Source organism: Salmo salar, chromosome 06 (assembly GCF_965601325.2).
Source record: "Salmo salar chromosome 06, fSalSal1, whole genome shotgun sequence".
In the NCBI taxonomy this organism is placed as follows: Eukaryota; Metazoa; Chordata; class Actinopteri; order Salmoniformes; family Salmonidae; genus Salmo; species Salmo salar.
The window spans coordinates 92,960,573-92,980,019 of record NC_138296.1 but is presented as its reverse complement, the minus strand read 5'-3'; the positions used below and the strand labels follow the sequence as shown (position 1 = coordinate 92,980,019).

The following is a 19,447-nucleotide window of genomic DNA, read 5'->3' as shown; positions in this document are numbered from 1 at the left end:
ACTTGAGTTTGTATTTTGAATTTCGTGGTCACACATTGAGATTAGTGATTGCACAAGTACAATTCGCAAATGTGTAATTACATTTTGCAAGCTTGTATCATGATGTGCAAAAGATTTATCAACAGTTGCAAACAAGCAACTTGACATTTGAATACATTCAATAAGATTTGCAAGTATACTTTGTTTTCAGAATTATTACAAGTCAATTTACAAGTCTGAAAATTCTGCTGTGAGATTTTACATTTTAGGCGTGCTCTGAGTTCTGTCACTGTTGTCACGTTACCAAGAGATTCGTAAGCTTGTAAAAAAGTTTTGTAAAATGTTTTGTTCATGCATCTTTTTTTGGTCTTTTTGACCAGCCTTGATTTCAATGTCCATGAAAGTTGATTTTTGGTCCGGTCTGAACCAATCATAGACATCAACAGACCGGACCAAATCTGAACCAATCATAGACATGTATGTTTCACAAGTTTAGACAGCACAGTACAGTACAGTAGACCACAGCAGAGTACAGTACATTACAGTACACAGTACAGTAAAGAAAAGTAGACCATAGTACAGTACAGTAGTGTACAATACAGCAGAGTACACTAGAGCACAGTAAAGAAAAGTATAGTGTACTGTACCCTACTTTACTCTAATGTACTCTACTGAAATAAACTTTACTGTAGTCTACTCTACTGAATTAAGCTATTCTGTACTGTACTCTACTGTACCCTACTCTACTGACATAAACTATACTGTATTGTACTGTACTCTGCTATACTCTACTAAATTAAATTCCACTGTACCGTACCATGCCGTACCGTACTGTACTCTACTGTGTTTTACTCAGTGGTGTAAAGTATTTAAGTAGAAATACTTGAAAGTACTATTTAAGTCGGTTTTTTTGAGTATCTGTACTTTACTTTATTATTTCTATTTTTGACAAGTTTTACTTTTATTTCACTACATTCCTGAAGAAAATGATGTACTTTTTACTCTCTACATTTTCCCTGAAAGCCGGAAGTATTCGTTACATTTTTAATGCTTAACAGGACAGGAAAAATGTCTTATTCACACTAAACAGAGAACATCCCTGGTCGTCCCTACTGCCTCTGATCTGGAGGACTCACTAAACAGAGAACATCCCTGGTCATCCCTACTGCCTCTGATCTGGTGGACTCACTAAACAGAGAACATCCCTGGTCATCCCTACTGCCCCTGATCTGGAGGACTCACTAAACAGAGAACATCCCTGGTCATCACTACTGTCTCTGATCTGGAGGACTCACTAAACAGAGAACATCCCTGGTCATCCCTACAGCCTCTGATCTGGAGGACTCACTAAACAGAGAACATCCCTGGTCATCCCTACTGCCTCTGATCTGGAGGACTCACTAAACAGAGAACATCCCTGGTCATCCCTACTGCTTCTGATCTGGAGGACTCACTAAACAGAGAACATCCCTGGTCATCCCTACAGCCTCTGATCTGGAGGACTCACTAAACAGAGAACATCCCTGGTCATCCCTACTGCCTCTGATCTGGAGGACTCACTAAACAGAGAACATCTCTGGTCATCCCTACTGCCTCTGATCTGGAGGACTCACTAAACAGAGAACATCCCTGGTCATTCCTGCTGCCACTGATCTGGAGGACTCACTAAACAGAGAACATCCCTGGTCATCCCTACAGCCTCTGATCTGGAGGACTCACTAAACAGAGAACATCTCTGGTCATCCCTACTGCCTCTAATCTGGAGGACTCACTAAACAGAGAACATCTCTGGTCATCCCTACTGCCTCTGATCTGGAGGACTCACTAAACAGAGAACATCCCTGGTCATTCCTGCTGCCTCTGATCTGGAGGACTCACTAAAAACATGCTTCATTTTTAAATGATGCCTGAGTGTTGGAGTGTTCCCCTGGCTATCTGTAAATGATGTCTGAGTGTTGGAGTGTGCCCCTGGCTATCTGTAAATGATGTCTGAGTGTTGGAGTGTGCCCCTGGCTATCTATAAATGATGTCTGAGTGTTGGACAGTGCCCCTGGCTATCTGTAAATGATGTCTGAGTGTTGGAGTGTGCCCCTGGCTATCTGTAAATGATGTCTGAGTGTTGGAGTGTTCCCCTGGCTATCTGTAAATGATGTCTGAGTGTTGGAGTGTGCCCCTGGCTATCTGTAAATGATGTCTGAGTGTTGGAGTGTGCCCCTGGCTATCTGTAAATGATGTCTGAGTGTTGGACAGTGCCCCTGGCTATCTGTAAATGATGTCTGAGTGTTGGACAGTGCCCCTGGCTATCTGTAAATGATGTCTGAGTGTTGGAGTGTGCCCCTGGCTATCTGTAAATGATGTCTGAGTGTTGGAGCGTGCCCCTGGCTATCTGTAAATTTAAAAAACAAGAAAATGGTGCAGTATGGTTTGCTCAATATAAGGAATTTCAAATGATTTATACTTTTATTTCTACTTTTGATACTTAAGTATATTTTAGCAATTAAATTTACTTTTGATCCTTAAGTATATTTAAAACCAAATACTTTTAGACTTTTACTCAAGTTGGATTGTACTGGGCGACTTTCACTTTTATTTAAGTCATTTTCAATTAAGGTATCTTTACTTTTACTCAAGTATGACAATTGGTTACTTTTTCCACCACTGGTTCTACTGTGCTCTACTGTACTGTGATGTTCAAACTTGTGAAACATTGCCTAGACGTCTATGATTAGTTTAGATTTGGAACTTGTCCGCACCAACCAAATTTGCACTTGTTTGGGTGGAGCTCATTAGAATAATGCCCAGCATTCTTTGCAAGTGTTTGCTTTTAACATTTACATTTTGGTCATTCAGCTGATGCTTTTATCCAGAGTGATTTACAGTCAGTGCATTCAACTAAGGTAGAGAAACAACAACATATTACAGTCATGGCAAGAACAAAAAAATCTGTAACTGTTACTCAGAATGTTTTTTGTAGTTGAAGTGGTCTGTTGGTTAAGTCTGTATATTTGAGTGTTTTAAACATCATCGCTGCCAGTGTCCGGGAAAATACATATTTTCGAAGGCCAGAAAATATGTATTTTTACCTTTCATTCAGTACCTGAAATGCACGTGATGTCAACATCTGGAAAATATGTCTTTTCAATGTCATTTTGCTTTCTGGGATGGTGAAAAAGAGTAGCCTATAGCCAAGTATAAAATATACCGTATGACCTGTATTCTGTTGGTATTGAAATGCCTGTGGAATTTAACAGATTTTCATGTCTCCAAATAGTATAAAATCATAGCTCGGATCAAACGGCATTATCATGGAGTATCTTTCTTCATTATGCATTTGTGTGCAAGTGCTCGTGAATAGGATTCTGGCAGCAATTTACAATATTTTCCACTTTATGTGTACGGCTGTTTCTTGAATGTTGAGGCAAATAATGTCGCGCAATGCACACTGCGTGGTTTGGTGATGCAGCGGCAGCAGCCCACCATCACAACATCCCACACGCGCGGTTCTAGATTGACAGCCTGACGCGTGACCTGCGACGCCAAACGGGTCCAGGATAAATCACGGATTTATTTATGCATTGCCACATGGCACTTTGATAAGGTCGGTGTTATCTCCTGCCTCCATCGAAGGCGTCTGCTCATTTCCATAAATTGTATCTCAGTCCTCGACATAATTACGTGTCCAGATGTCCAAAAGTGTGCCAGAAATGATCTCTGAGCGAATCAAACTCCGCTTTAATTGAATAATAGCGGATTAGAAAGGATTAGTTATGTAAAATTAAATGAGGGGTTTATTTCCCACTCTTGCCGAGCAAATCAAATGGGGGTTTTAATTTTCGCTAAATATCTTCCTCCATTTAAAACGACAAAAACGGTTACAAAACATATATTATGAGAAGGAGGTGAATGGAATGGAATAAAGCTCAATATATCTTTGACTTGATAATAAAACCTGTAACCTTTTAGGGTGTCTTTGTTTGACCATGCTGTCAAAGGTCGTCAGCATCATTTTCGAAATGGGATTGGATTTTTCATATCAACGTCATTCTTTCTTTCTTCATTCATACACTCCATATAGGTATAGTAATGTGGTGAAATATCATCAACATCTCTCAATAAGAAAAACATCAAGTTCATTTAATCATTTCCTTCATTATTTGTGGTAATTGTAGGGTATTACTGTAAAGTCCGTTTAAAAAAAAGGTGATTTATGTGTGTGTGTGTGTGTGTGTCCTAAATACTCTCAACTGGCACGTTGTACTCTTAATCATGTGACCTGTCAATAAAAAAGTAAACATCAACAGATTCGCAGACTGACGCATTCTGAACACCAAAGACAAAACATTTAGTATGCAAAACGAGAATTAGAATATGCAAATCACTCGCCTAGCCACGTGATTAGACATTACGGATTAATGTTTATTGAGCGCCTTTTAACAAATAAACGAGTTAGTCTGTATACTGGCTATAAACTGTTTGAATTGGGACCTATCATTTTAGTTCTAGTGGTGTTTTTGGAATTAACAACTAGAAGTTTTTTATTCTTTAATTGATAGGCTAAATCAGTGGTTGGGCAATTAATTAATTAATCAGATTAAAGAATGTGCATTTTCATTATTTTCTTAGTCGGATTAAGGTCAAATAGCCTACATAAGATCCAGTCAAATTCTACCTACAAATCGCAACACAACAAGACACAAAAAACACTGCAATTATGACAGACATAACGAAATGTAGCCTTACAATTATTAAACGTTGTATTGCTGAATAATAATAACAATAATAACAACATGTTTTTTCCTTGATTGTTTTTTTCTTGCATACTAGAGAAAATACCAAATATACAATACAACCATAGATTAGTGTATTTGTATTGTATTGTATTGGTCATTATCCAGTTTCAATATTGTGTAACATTGTGTCATATTTTGTTCTATATTACTGACACGGGGACGATGTGATATTCAGAGCCAGTCAGGCAGAGACCAAACCATGTCCAAATGAAACAGTTTTACCTCGAGTCGAGGGTTTTATCCGGCTGATTGGATACTTTACGACTCGATGGCTGCGGGATTAAGGCCCTGAAATCATCGAGACAGGGATAGACAGATGGAGAGCCCGGGCTACAGTGAAAGTAATACACCGACCATGTTTATATTGATTGATTTATTGATAAAGGTTTTACACGATCCGTTAAAAATACTCTCCCTTGTTGCGGCCATTTATTGTGTGAGTTCAGGGTTCAGTTGAACGGTCATGATTGGACAGCGAGAGTCATTTGTAGGGAATTGTTTTATATGTATCTTTGAGATTACATTATACAGAATATAAATTCATCCCTGAGAGAAACCTGAAACAATTAGATGAAAATTAAGTAGACTACAATTCAAATATATGTTTGGATAGCCTATATCGCTTGCCTGACAACAAACTGAATTCTTCCGCTGCTCGATGCATAATTCAGTCTGAGACTGCCATCAATAAAGTCCTTTGTGGTGATGTCAAAATTAGGGGTATTGTACAAAACAAAGTAGTCAGTGATTGGATAATAATCTCTAACCAATTAGAGTATCAAAGACAAAGACTAATTTTCAAACCGCGTGTGTTCTGGCTCTGGCCCAACCCCATCGGTTTCTGGGACCAATCAGACCATCTAGAATGTATTTCCATTCTATAAATCGTCAGGGAGGTAAGCTACTCAGATCCAGACTCATTGTTGTGAAGTAACTAACATCTGTGGAAGTGGCATAGCGTTTAGCCAGAGCAAGGAGTTTGGGTAGACAGGCAACTATCGCAGCATAAAAAAAAGTAATGATTTACCTTCTTATTCATTTATGTGGTTCATAATTGGATGCTTGATATAGTTTAGAATGAACTCATCCCCTCAAGCGTCATCTCATGTAAAAGCATGATTCATTGTTAGCCTACTTTACCAAATGCATACATGCATATAATCCATAATTTCGTTAGACTCAGACAGAAAACATAACAATGTTGAAGGATGTATCGATGTTCAACTCAGTTGAACAGAAGAAACCACTTAATAACTTCAAATATAGAAGAAGCATGTATGTCAAGAGAAAAGTACATTATTTTGTGAACCACAGTGAAGGCGGCAAAAAAAAAAAAAATCCTGTATCCTGATTAATGTCACCAATTCTGGAGGGTTTGCAGTAACATAGTTTTTAATGGTGGTCTAATAAACCCTGTTGTCTGGAAATACCTTTACATTATAGTCATTTAGCAGACGCTCTTATCCAGAGCGATTTACAGTAGTGAATGCATACATTTCACACATTTAATACATGTTTTTTCTCCCCCTACTGGTCCCCCGTGGGAATCGAACCCACAACCCTGGCGTTGCAAACACCATGCTCTACCAACTACCTTGTCTAAACAGAACCCAAGTCTTCCAATGTATTTCCATTTTAATCGATCTGCCATCACGAAAGAATCGTTCGACCCCTGTGTTCTGTCGGCGTTAAATTCTCTCTGTGGTGATTGGCTGAGAGATACGACCCCCCCCCCCCCCCCTCCTCGGGTGAGGAACCTGTAAAATCTGAGCGGGAAAACACACTGGTGATGACACGAGCGACTGGCTCGTGCAGGGCGGGAACACCAATCAGGGAATACCATCAGAGAGAACAGTCTGACGTCATAACGGGGAAAAGAAGGTGACCGTTCTTTCAGACTTTTTTTGTTGTTGTTGTTGAATAAACCGAAGAAGAAGAAGAAGAAGAAGGAAAAAAAGGCTTCGTCTCTAAACCTAGTGGGATCCGGACTCCAGCACCAAGCGTCAAAAAATAAAATTAAAATAAAAAGGCTTCGTCTCTGAACCTAGTGGGATCCGGACTCCAGCACCAAGCGTCAAAAAAATATATATCTAAAAAAAAGGCTTCGTCTCTAAACCTAGTGGGATCCGGACTACAGCACCAAGCGTCAAAAAAATATATATCTAAAAAAAAGGCTTCGTCTCTAAACCTAGTGGGATCCGGACTACAGCACCAAGCGTCAAAAAAATATATATCTAAAAAAAAGGCTTCGTCTCTAAACCTAGTGGGATCCGGACTACAGCACCAAGCGTCAAAAAAAAAAAAAATGCGTTTGACTACGACGCACAAGCGTACAGGATTCGGAATCCAGGAGATTCTGGGTTTGAATAATGAGACGCCCGCCGCGGTTACGCGGCGTCCATTGGAATCTTTGCCGCACAGGGCGCACCTTCTGGCGGCTAGATCGGTTTTGGGCTCGGCGGGAGTCGGGATGGGAATTATTGGTCCAGGAGGAGGAATTCATTCGTTTTACAGTCAGCCTGCCTTTCTGGAGGTGTTACAGGAGGCGCAGAGTGTTCACCTTCAGCCACTCAACAGGGCCAGGGCAATGGGACAGCTTGATGCGCACCACTCCGCAAGCTGCTCTGGTAAATGTGTAAACTATAGGCTAGCGTATAGGCCTATACATTCTAAAAGTATATATATTTTAAGTAGACAATAAGCAATTAATTTGACATATATCTCTTTATTTTATTTTAATGTTTATATTTTTATCTTCAATAAATTGTAAATTGAAAATGTAATTTTGGTCTTAACGATTGCAAATTCTCTTATCCTGTTTTTGAATATATTTCTACACTTCAGGATAACAGTTAATAAGTATTACAATGTAATTGTATTGGCAATAGACCTGTGGCTATTAGTTTAATGATAAACTATGGCTATTCATTTACAGATTCAGATGACATATCCTCCAGTGAAAAGACATTTTCCAAATCATCGATGAACCAAAACAAGAAAAGAAAGAAGAGACGACACAGGTAAAACTCTAATGGCTATAACTAATGTTTATATAACTAATGTTTATATAACTAATGTTTATATAACTAATGTTTATCGCATTGTCTTTGAATTGGAGTATATGCCTTTGAGGCATATATAAGTAAACAAAATGCCGTGAGAACTTGTTGGAAAGAGACATTTTCTAATTAATATAGCCTACAATATTCCTCAATTTTATAAGAACATGTATTTGAACGAAAACGTCTAAATAAGCAAATAATTATCAAGTATGAATTGAAATAGATTTCTTAAATGATTTGAATGCCTCGAAAATAAAGACCAGATGGTATATAGCCAATCTTATTTTTCAGTACATATTTTGCAATAAGAGACGGCTTTTATTTTATATATATATATATATATTAGACTAATTAGTCAAGAGGTGGACATTTTCGATACAGTTTTGTAATGCAACAAACAAAACAAAGTAGAGTATCCCTTTCTTCTTAGGATAACAATATTCAACATAGGATAGCCTACAAGGTGTCAATATTTCTCATGCTGTATATTCTACAAGTAGCCTACATCAAGCAAATAAATCATGCTTAAAATAATGATGTGTAAATTATGTCCTGATAATGTAATTTATTTATGGGACTTATTCAAATTTAATTTATTTCTTCTAAATCAACATTTTCATTTTGGAGTTATTAAATAATTTGTTTTGTGCCCACTGCCATATGAACCAAACAAGCTAAATGTCGTGCTTATTCATTTTCGCTCTCTCTCTCTCTCTCTCTCTCTCTCTCTCTCTCTCTCTGTATGTATGTATGTATGTATGTATGTATGTATGTATGTATGTATGTATGTATGTATGTATGTATGTATGTATGTATATATGTATATATATATATATATATATATATATATATATATATATATATATATATGTATATATGTATGTATGTATGTCATCAAAATAACTTTGTTTGTGTGTGTGTTCCCTCTGTAATATTTCTATCAGGACTATATTCACGTCAGATCAGCTGGATGAGTTGGAGAAAGCTTTCAACGAGGCCCACTACCCTGATGTCTACGCCAGAGAGATGCTTTCCATGCAGACTGGACTTCCAGAGGACAGGATACAGGTACATAACGTACTGTAACCTGGCGATGTGTGTGTGTGTTTGTTCATGCATGTATGTGTGTGTGTCAGTGTGTTTCTGTGTGTGTCAGTGTGTTTGTGTGTGTGACAGTGTGTTTGTTTGTGTGTGTGTGCCTGTGTGTATGTTTATGTGTTTGTGTGTGTGCGTGCATGCATGTATGTGTTTGTGTGTGTGTCAATGTGTGGTGTGTGTGTGTGTGTGTGTGTGTGCTTGCATGCTCACGCATGAGTATGAATCCCCCATATACCTGCCACACACACACACACACACACACACACACACACACACACACACACACACACACACACACACACACACACACACACATCTATCATCATCACCATTCCCTCTCTGCTCAGTTAACACCCAATTTCCTCCTCTAGCTTGGCACCATTCCCCCTGGGACTCAGTCACTCAGTCATCCATTCATCCAGGCAGGCATAGAGATGCTTACCATTTACACTATACAAGCAGCACTCTCCTAGCCACGCTAGCCTCGCCCTCATGTGGGTGCTAACAAGCTAGCCTCGCCCTCATGTGGGTGCTAACAAGCTAGCCTCGCCCTCATGTGGGCGCTAACAAGCTAGCCTCGCCCTCATGTGGGCGCTAACAAGCTAGCCTCGCCCTCATGTGGGTGCTAACAAGCTAGCCTCGCCCTCATGTGGGTGCTAACAAGCTAGCCTCGCCCTCATGTGGGTGCTAACAAGCTAGCCTCGCTCTCATGTGGGTGCTAACAAGCTAGCCTCGCCCTCATGTGGGTGCTAACAAGCTAGCCTCGCCCTCATGTGGGTGCTAACAAGCTAGCCTCGCCCTCATGTGGGTGCTAACAAGCTAGTCTCGCCCTCATGTGGGTGCTAACAAGCTAGCAAGAAAGCTAGGTAGTGCTACGTATCAACAGTCATTGTAAGGGGCGATCTTCGATTAATCACTTGTGTCGAGATATCGTGGAGGATTTGAATCATTTTTCATTTGGGTGGGTTGGGGGGGTATATTTGTTCTGTTACATACGTGTTTCTTGCACATCACAATTCCCCCTGAGACACCCGCAGAGAGTGGGGACACAGCCATGGTCACCATTGTACAGCCCCCCGGGAGAAATTCGCTTTAAGTGCCTTTGCTCAAGGGCACAGCGACAGATTTTACACCTTGTCGTCTCCGGTATTTGAACCAGTAACCTTTCAGTTACTGGCCCAACGCTCCACCCTCGAGTCTACATGCTGCCCTTATTTATATTTATTTGTTTTTAATTATTATTCTACTTTAAAAAAAAAAAACTTTAGTCCCGCCTTGTTCAGCTCCCACGGCCATGCTGATGTCCCTCAATGGTCCTCCGTCCACTCCCCTTCTCTCTCTTTCCTTTCATTGAAAGTGAATGGCTTCCGATGTTTCACCGTGCGATGCCGCATCCTAGTGTCAATGCACTGTTAGGCACAAGGCGTGGTGGGAGCCAGAAATGAAATGATAACTACAGTGAAATTAATTAGCTTGGGTCAATGGCAGGGCTCTCCTGGGCTCTAGCTCTCTAATTTCCCTGCTGATATTTGAGCGCCTGTCGTCCATCGATTGGCTCTGAAAATTAACGTATTTTTCAATCAGCCTCCATGCGCCCCTAGGGTCACCCTCCTGTCCTTTACTTTCTCAGCTCAGCTGCTTCACACACACACACACACACACACACACACACACACACACACACACACACACACACCACACACACACACACACACACACACACACACACACACACACACACACACATACACACACACACCTCTGCTCTCTACTGAGAGCCCTGGAAGTAATTTACCATCATCAGACCTATCACCATGAAATAGGGGCTATCATTCTAGTTTGTTGGTGATGTGGACAGCAAGGAACTTGAAGCTCTCAACCTGCTCCACTACATCCCCGTCGATGAGAATGGGGACGTGCTCGGTGCTCCTTTTCCTGTAGTCCACAATCATCTCCTTAGTCTTGGTTACGTTGAGGGATAGGTTGTTATTCTTGCACCACCCGGCCAGGTCTCTGACCTCCTCCCTATAGGCTGTCTCGTCGTTGATCAGGCCTACCACTTTTGTGTCGTCTGCAAACTTAATCTTAATGATTGTGTTGGAGTCGTGCATGGTCACGCAGTCGTAGGTGAACAGGGAGTACAGGAAGGGACAGAGCACGCACCCCTGAGGGGCTCCAGTGTTGAGGATCAGCGTGGCAGATGTGTTGCTACCTACCCTCACCACATGGGGGCGACCCGTCAGGAAGTCCAGGATCCAGTTGCAGAGGGAGGTGTTTAGTCCCAGAATCCTTAGCTTGGTGATGAGCTTTGAGGGTACTATGGTGTTGAACGCTGAGCTGTAGTCAATGAATAGCATTCTCACCTAGGTGTTCCTTTTGTTCATGTGGGAAAGGGCAGTGTGGTGTGCAATAGAGATTGCATCATCTGTGGATCTGTTTGGGCGGTATGCAAATTGGAGTGGGTCTAGGATTTCTGGGATAATGGTGTTGATGTGAGCCATTACCAGCCTTTCAAAGCACTTCATGGCTACGAACGTGAGTGCCACGGGTCTGTAGTCATTTAGGCAGGTTGCCTTAGTGTTCTTGGGCACAGGGACTATGGTGGTCTGCTTGAAACATGTCCTGGTAATCCGTCTGGCCCCGTGGCCTTGTGAATGTTGACCTGTTTAAAGGTCTTACTCACGTCGGTTACGGAGAGCGTGATCACACAGTTGTCCGGAACAGCTGGTGCTCTCATGCATGCCTTAGTGTTGCTTGCCTGGTAGGCTCGTGTCACTGGGCAGCTTACGGCTGTGCTTCCCTTTGTAGTCTGTAATAGTTTGCAAGCCCTGCCACATAAGGCGAGCGTTGGAGCCGGTGTAGTACGATTCAATCTTAGCCCTGTATTGGCGTTTGCCTGTTTGATGGTTCGTCGGAGGGCATAGCGGGATTTCTTATAAGCTTCCGGGTTAGAGTCCCGCACCTTGAAAGCGGCAGCTCTACCCTTTAGCTAAGTGTGAATGTTGCCTGTAATCCATGGCTTCTGGTTGGGGTATGTACGTACAGTCACTGTGGGGATGACGTGCTTGATGCACTTATTGATAAAGCCAGTGACTGATGCGGTGTACTCCTCAATGCCATCGGAAGAATCCCGGAACATGTTCCAGTCTGTGATAGCAAAACAGTCCTGTAGTTTAGCATCTGCTTCATCTGACCACTTTTTTATAGACTGAGTCACTGATGCTTCCTGCTTTAATTTTTGTTTGTAAGCAGGAATCAGGAGGATAGAATTGTGGTCAGATTTACCAAATGGAGGGCGAGGGAGAGCTTTGTACGCGTCTCTGTGTGTGGAGTGAAGGTGATCTAGATTTTTTCCCCCCTCTGGTTGCTTATTTAACATGTTGATAGAGATTAGGTAAAACTGATTTAAGTTTCCCTGCATTAAAGTCTCCGTCCACTAGGAGTGCCGCCTCTGGGTGAGTGGTTTCCTGTTTGCTTATTTCCTTATAGTGCTGACTGACTGCGGTCTTAGTGCCAGCATCCGTCTGTGGTGGTAAATAAACAGCCTTGAAAAGTACACCACACTATGGCAAATAGTGTGGTCTACAGTTTATCATAAGATACCCTACTTCAGGCGAGCAAAATCTAGAGAGTTCCTTAGATTTCGTGTACCAACTGTTGTTTACAAATATGCACAGACCGCCCCCCCTTGTCTTACCGGAGTGTGCTGTTCTATCTTGCCGGTGCAGCTTATATCCTGCTAGCTGAATATCCATGTCATCATTCAGTCACGATTCTGTGAAACATAAGATGTTACAGTTTTTGATGTCCCGTTGGTCGGATATTCGTGATCGTACCTCGTCTAATTTATTGTCCAATGATTGTACGTTGGCGAGTAATATTGACGGTAACGGCAGCTTTCCCACTCGCCTTCTGCGGATCCTTGCGAGGCACCCTGCTCTGTGTCCTCTGTACCTGCGTCTCTTTCTCTTGCCAATAACGGGGTTGTTGGCCTTGTCGGGTGTTAGCAGTATATCTTGTGTGTCCTGCTTGTTGAAGAAAAAATCTTTGTCTAATCCGAGGTGAGTGATCGCTGTCCTGATGTCCAGAAGCTCTTTTTTTGCCATAAGATACGGTGGCAGAAACATTATGTACAAAATAAGTTACAAATAACGAGAAAAAAACACATAATAGCGCCTGTAAAACTGCTGCCATTTCTTCCAGCGCCATTTTATTGAACCTGTGTGAGGCGGTGCTGAGTGAGCCTGTGGTGCAGGACAGCGTGAGGCGGTGCTGAGTGAGCCAGTGGTGCAGGACAGCGTGAGGCGGTGCTGAGTGAGCCTGTGGTGCAGGACAGTGTGAGGCGGTGCTGAGTGAGCCTGTGGTGCAGGACAGCGTGAGGCGGTGCTGAGTGAGCCTGTGGTGCAGGACAGCGTGAGGCGGTGCTGAGTGAGCCTGTGGTGCAGGACAGCGAGAGGCGGTGCTGAGTGAGCCTGTGGTGCAGGACAGCGTGAGGCGGTGCTGTGTGAGCCTGTGAGGCAGGACAGCGTGAGGCGGTGCTGAGTGAGCCTGTGGTGCAGGACAGCATGAGGCGGTGCTGTGTGAGCCTGTGGTGCAGGACAGTGTGAGGTGGTGCTGTGTGAGCCTGTGGTGCAGGACAGCGTGAGGCGGTGCTGAGTGAGCCTGTGGTGCAGGACAGCGTGAGGCGGTGCTGAGGAGCCAGTGGTTCCAGGGCGTAAGGGTGAAGAGAAGCATACAGTTGAAGTCGAAAGTTTACATACACCTTAGCCAAATACATTTGAACTCAGTTTTTCACAATTCCAGACATTTAATCCTAGTAAAAATTCCCTGTCTTAGGTCAGTTAGGATCACCACTTTATTGTAAGAATGTGAAATGTCAGAATAATAGTAGAGAGAATGATTTATTTCAGCTTTTATTTCATTCATCACATTCCCAGAGGGCCAGAAGTTTATATACACTCAATTAGTATTTGGTAGCATTGCCTTTAAATTGTTTAACTTGGGTCAAACGTTTCGGGTAGCCTTCCACAAGCTTCCCACAATAAGATGGGTGAATTTTGGCCCATTCCTCCTGACAGACCTGGTGTAACTGAGTCAGGTTTGTAGGCCTCCTTGCTCGCCTACGCTTTTTCGGTTCTGCCCATACATTTTCTATAGGATTGAGGTCAGGGCTTTGTGATGGCCACTCCAATACCTTAACTTTGTTGTCCTTAAGCCATTTTGCCACAACTTTGGAAGTATGCTTGGGGTTATTGTCCATTTGGAAGACCCATTTGCGACCAAGCTTTAACTTCCTGACTGATGTCTTGAGATGTTGCTTCAATATATCCACATAATTTTCATACCTCATGATGCCATCTATTTTGTGAAGTGCACCAGTCCCTCCTGCAGCAAAGCACCCCCACTACATGATGCTGCCACCCCCGTGCTTCACGGTTGGGATGGTGTTCTTCGGCTTGCAAGCATCCCCCTTTTTCCTCCAAACATAACGATGGCCATTATGGCCAAACAGTTATATTTTTGTTTCATCAGACCAGAGGACATTACTCCAAAAAGTACGATCTTTGTCCCCATGTGCAGTTGCAAATCATAGTCTGGCTTTTTTTATGGCGGTTTTGGAGCAGTGGCTTCTTCCTTGCTGAGCGGCCTTTCAGGTTATGTCGATATAGGACTTGTTTTACTGTGGATATAGATACTTTTGTACCGGTTTCCTCCAGCATCTTCACAAGGTCCTTTGCTGTTGTTCTAGGATTGATTTGCACTTTTCACACCAAAGTACGTTCATCTCCAGGAGACAGAACGCGTCTCTTCCTGAGCGGTATGACGGCTGCGTGGTCCCATGGTGTTTATACTTGCGTACTATTGTTTGTACAGATGAACGTGGTACCTTCAGGCGTTTGGAAGTTGCTCCCAAGGATGAACCAGACTTGTGGAGGTCTACAATTTTTTTTTTCAGAGGTCTTGGCTGATTTCTTTTGATTTTCCCATGATGTCAAGCAAAGAGGCACTGAGTTTGAAGGTAGGCCTTGAAATGCACCTACAGGTACACCTCCACTTGACTCCAATTATGTCAATTAGCCTATCAGAAGCTTCTAAAGCCATGACATCATTTTCTGGAATTTTCCAAGCTGTTTAAAGGCACAGTCAACTTAGTGTATGTAAACTTCTGACTTCAACTGTATGTATTGTTATGTAGGCTATGCACCTTTTTTAAATGTATGTAGTTCTGTTCTTGTGTATGGATTTTCTGTATTATGTCATGTTTTGTGTGGACCCCAAGAAATGTAGCTGCTGCTTTTGCAACAACTTATGGAGATCCTAATATAATACCAAATACATTTAGTGGCTGCTATGTCAATTTGTTGTTTATGACTTATGCATGATGCACTGTCCATATAATTTGGCTGATCATATATTTTTACTTGTGTGTTATATTATGTTGAATGACATCCACGACTAAAGACCATAAAATTGTCAGAGACTCCAGTCACCCAAGTTATAGACTGTTTTCTCTGCTACCACACGGCAAGCGGTACCGGAGAGCCAAGTTTAGGACCAAGAGGCTCCTCCAGCTTCTACCCCCAAGCCATTAAACTGCTGAACAATTAATAAAATCATCACCGGACAATTTACATTGACACCCCCCCCCCTTTTGTTCACTGCTGCTACTCGCTGTTAGTTTGTTACCTATGCATAGTCACTTTGCCCCCACCTACATGTACAAATTACCTCTACTAACCTGTATCCCTGCCCACTGACTCAGTACTGGAGCCCCCTGTATAGAGCCTCGTTAGTTATTCTTATTGTGTTACTTTTAATTATTACTTTTTATTTTATTCTACTTGGTAAATATTTTCTTCTTCTTGAACTGCACTGTTGGTTAAGGGCTTGTAAATAAGAATTTCATGGTAAAGTCTACACTTGTTGTATTCGGCGCATGATGACAAATAAAGTTTGATTTGATGTTTCTTCATATTGTACCAAGATGTTAAAATAAACCTAAACATACATCCTCTGTCCCTGCAGGTTTGGTTTCAGAACCGTCGTGCCAAGTGGAGGAAGAGGGAGAAGTGTTGGGGTCATAGCAGTGTGATGGCGGAGTACGGCCTATACGGTGCCATGGTCCGCCACTCCATCCCTCTGCCTGAGTCCATCCTCAAGTCAGCCAAGAACGGTATCATGGACTCCTGTGCCCCATGGCTACTTGGTAAGGTACTGCATTAATGTGTGTTGGTGGGTTGGAGTGTGTGTGTGTGTATCCACAGTACGCTGTCACTGTCTCATTGATCTGTGCTACTCAATTGACAGATAGGACAGGCAGAGATTTTAATTCAATGTGATAAAGTAGGATTATCACGTTATTGATTAACACCCATCATTGATACTTTCATCAACTCCCGACAAGCCCTGGGATGAAGTCTGACATTGAGATCATGGCCCTGCTTTATTAAAAAATGTAGTTAGTGCAGTATGTACGGCTGAGAACATTAAGGTGGACGGCTTGCTTTACCTAACAATCAGGTATAAAGGTAAGACCCATATGCAGACTGTGTAACACTGTTTATTACAGCAACAGGGGCAAAGGTACAGGACGGCAGGCAGGCAGGCTCAGGGACAGGCAGAGTGGTCAGGCGGGTGGGTACAGGGTCAGGACAGGCAAGGGTCAAAAACCAGGAGGACGAGAAAAGAGAGACTGGGGAAAGCAGGCGCTGATACATAAAACGCTGGTTGGCTTGACAAACAGGACGAACTGGCAACAGACAGAGAACACAGGTATAAATACAGAAGGGATAATGGGGAAGATGGGCGACACCTGGAGGGGGGTGGAGACAATCACAAAGACAGGTGAAACAGATCAGGGTGTGACACCTAACCACATACCATAGTTCAACGAGCAGTTTAAACCTCTCTGAACTGTTAGTAAAGGTGCCTTTCCCATGTTGCCTCTTCACCATGCTGGAGGTCAGAAACAATAACTGACTAAGACCTTCTACCACTTGCCAGCTACAGCTCAGTACGAGCTTGAGTTTCCTAGTACTGTAGCGCCACTGTTTTTAGGTGTGTGTGTGTGTGTGTGTGTGTGTGTGTGTGTGTGTGTGTGTGTGTGTGTGTGTGTGTGTGTGTGTGTGTGTGTGTGTGTGTGTGTGTGTGTGTGTGTGTGTGTGTGTCTCTTCAAGTGGGATGTGTTCTCACTCTGTTGCTAACCGGAATACCAACGACTCCTTTTCCTTCCAGGTATGCACAAGAAGTCCATAGATACCCCTGTTCCGACCTCTCCTGTAAAACTGGAAGCTCCCCTCTCCACACTTCCTGCCAGGGAACGAGAGAGGGAGAGAGTGGTAGAGCGAAAGGTGGAGGAAGAGGAGGAGGAGAGGAGAGAGAATACTAAATCGCCCATATCCAAGGAGGAACTGAGAGAGAATAGCATCGCTGTACTCAGGGCTAAAGCTCTGGAACACAGCGTTAAGATGCTAGGGACACATCCTGGTGGCGGACCACTGGGGACAGTTTCAGGGGACGGACCAGGGGGGCAGAGACAGCCGATGGAGACAGAGGACAAACAGACAGGACAGTTGAAGCCTGTAGAAAAGATAGAGCCCAGTCACTGATATGAATGCATTCTTCTAAAGGCTGTGCTAGGGCTTGTTGATGCCGTCTCTGTAAAGAACAATGTTTACATATTCCTGACATCCATATTATTATAAACAAGACAGTAGTCACAATATACATTATTCTTGCTAGCAAAAAAAGATTCATAATGTTTCTTTGACACCAATACCGGATATCGTTAACCTCCCAATCTTCCTGTCATGGGGATTCATTTTATCCAGATCAAATTTTCCATCATGGGAATTCCAATTCCAAACTGTTACATCTATACCCTGGTCTATAAACTGTCTACTATGTTGTAATCTGGCAGCTATTTGGCAGCGTGCTATTGTATAACTTTAAGAAGACTAACTATTTGGTTACATGGATCAGTCTTTACATATGTACTGGCCCATATTATTCTCCAAGGTAATAGTCAAACCACACAAGGTGAAAGATACATGTTATGATTAAATGCTGTGGAATAATGTGAAAATCAAGAGACTCATCTTGAGAGGATGCATGAACATTTTTACACAAAATAGCCTATCCTCTTGAAATGTACACCTGCTCGTCTTAACATCTCATTCCAAAATCATGGGCATTAATATGGAGTTGGTCCCCACGTTGCTGCTACAACAGCCTCCACTCTTCTGGGAAGGCTTTCCACTAGATGTTGGAACATTGCTGTGGGGATTTGCTTCCATTCAGCCACAAGAGCATTAGTGAGGTTGGACACTGATGTTGGGTGATTAGGCCTGGCTCACAGTCGCCGTTCCAGTTCATCCCAAAGGTGTTCGATGGGGTTGAGGTTAGGGCTCTGTGCAGGTCAGTCAAGTTCTTCCACACCGATCTCGACAAACCATTTCTGTATGGACCTCGCTTGTGAGCACGGGGACATTGTCATGCTGAAACAGGAAAGGGCCTTCCCCAAACTGTTGCCACAAAGTTGGAATCACAGAATCATCTAGAATGTCATGGTATGCTGTGGCGTTAAGATTTCCCTTCACTGGAACTAAGCCCGAACCATGAAAAACAGCCCCAGACCATTATTCCTCCTCCACCAAACTTTACAGTTGGCACTATGAATTCGGGCAGGTAAGGTTCTCCTGGCATCCGCCAAACCCAGATTTGTCCGTCGGACTGCTAGATGGTGAAGTGTGATTCATCACTCCAGAGAACTCGTTTCCACTGATCCAGAGTCCAATGGTGACGAGCTTTACAACACTCCAGCTGACGCTTGGCATTGTGTATGGTGATCTTAGGCTTGTGTGAGGCTGCTCGGCCATGGAAACCCATTTCATGAAGCTCCCAACAAACAGTTCTTGTGCTGACGTTTCTTCCAGAGGCAGTTTGAAACTCGGTAGTGAGTGTTGCAACCGAGGACAAACTATTTATACGCACTACGCACTTCAGCACTCTGCGGTCCCGTTCTGTGAGCTAGTGCGGCCTACCACTTTGCGGTTGAGCCGTTGTTGCTCCTAGATGTTTCCACTTCACAATAACAGCACTTACAGTTGACCGGGGCAGCTCTAGCAGGGCAGAAATTTGACGAACTGACTTGTTGGAAAGGTGGCATCCAATGAAAGTGCCACGTTGAAAATCACTGAGCTCTTCAGTACGGAACATTTTACTGCCAATTTTTGTCTATGGAGAGATTGCATGGCTGTGTGCTCGATTTTATACACCTGTCAGCAACAGGTGTGGCTGAAATAGCCGAATCCACTAAATTGAAGGGGTGTCCACATACCTTTGTATATATGGTATGTGGTGGATTTCATCTTACCTATGATATAAATATTAGAATTATGACATATAGCATAATATAGCACATACATTCCTGAAGTTGGAAATCAACAAGCTGTGTTTGTTTTTTGTCTATGTGTTCTGTATATTTAAATAGTAATAAAGATGTTATTGTTATTCAGA

The 19,447-nt window shown here is 42.7% G+C and overlaps 1 protein-coding gene across 1 annotated transcript; it reads left to right on the top strand.

Annotated features, from left to right (window-relative positions):
- The first annotated feature begins 6,574 nt into the window (after window positions 1-6,574).
- Window positions 6,575-19,447, top strand: LOC106608303 (visual system homeobox 2). Its single transcript, XM_014206176.3, has 5 exons — window positions 6,575-7,396; window positions 7,705-7,789; window positions 8,776-8,899; window positions 15,956-16,136; window positions 17,165-19,447. The coding sequence occupies exons 1-5, from the start codon at window positions 7,075-7,077 to the stop codon at window positions 17,536-17,538; spliced, it is 1,086 nt and encodes a 361-aa protein (XP_014061651.2). The 5' UTR covers window positions 6,575-7,074; the 3' UTR covers window positions 17,539-19,447.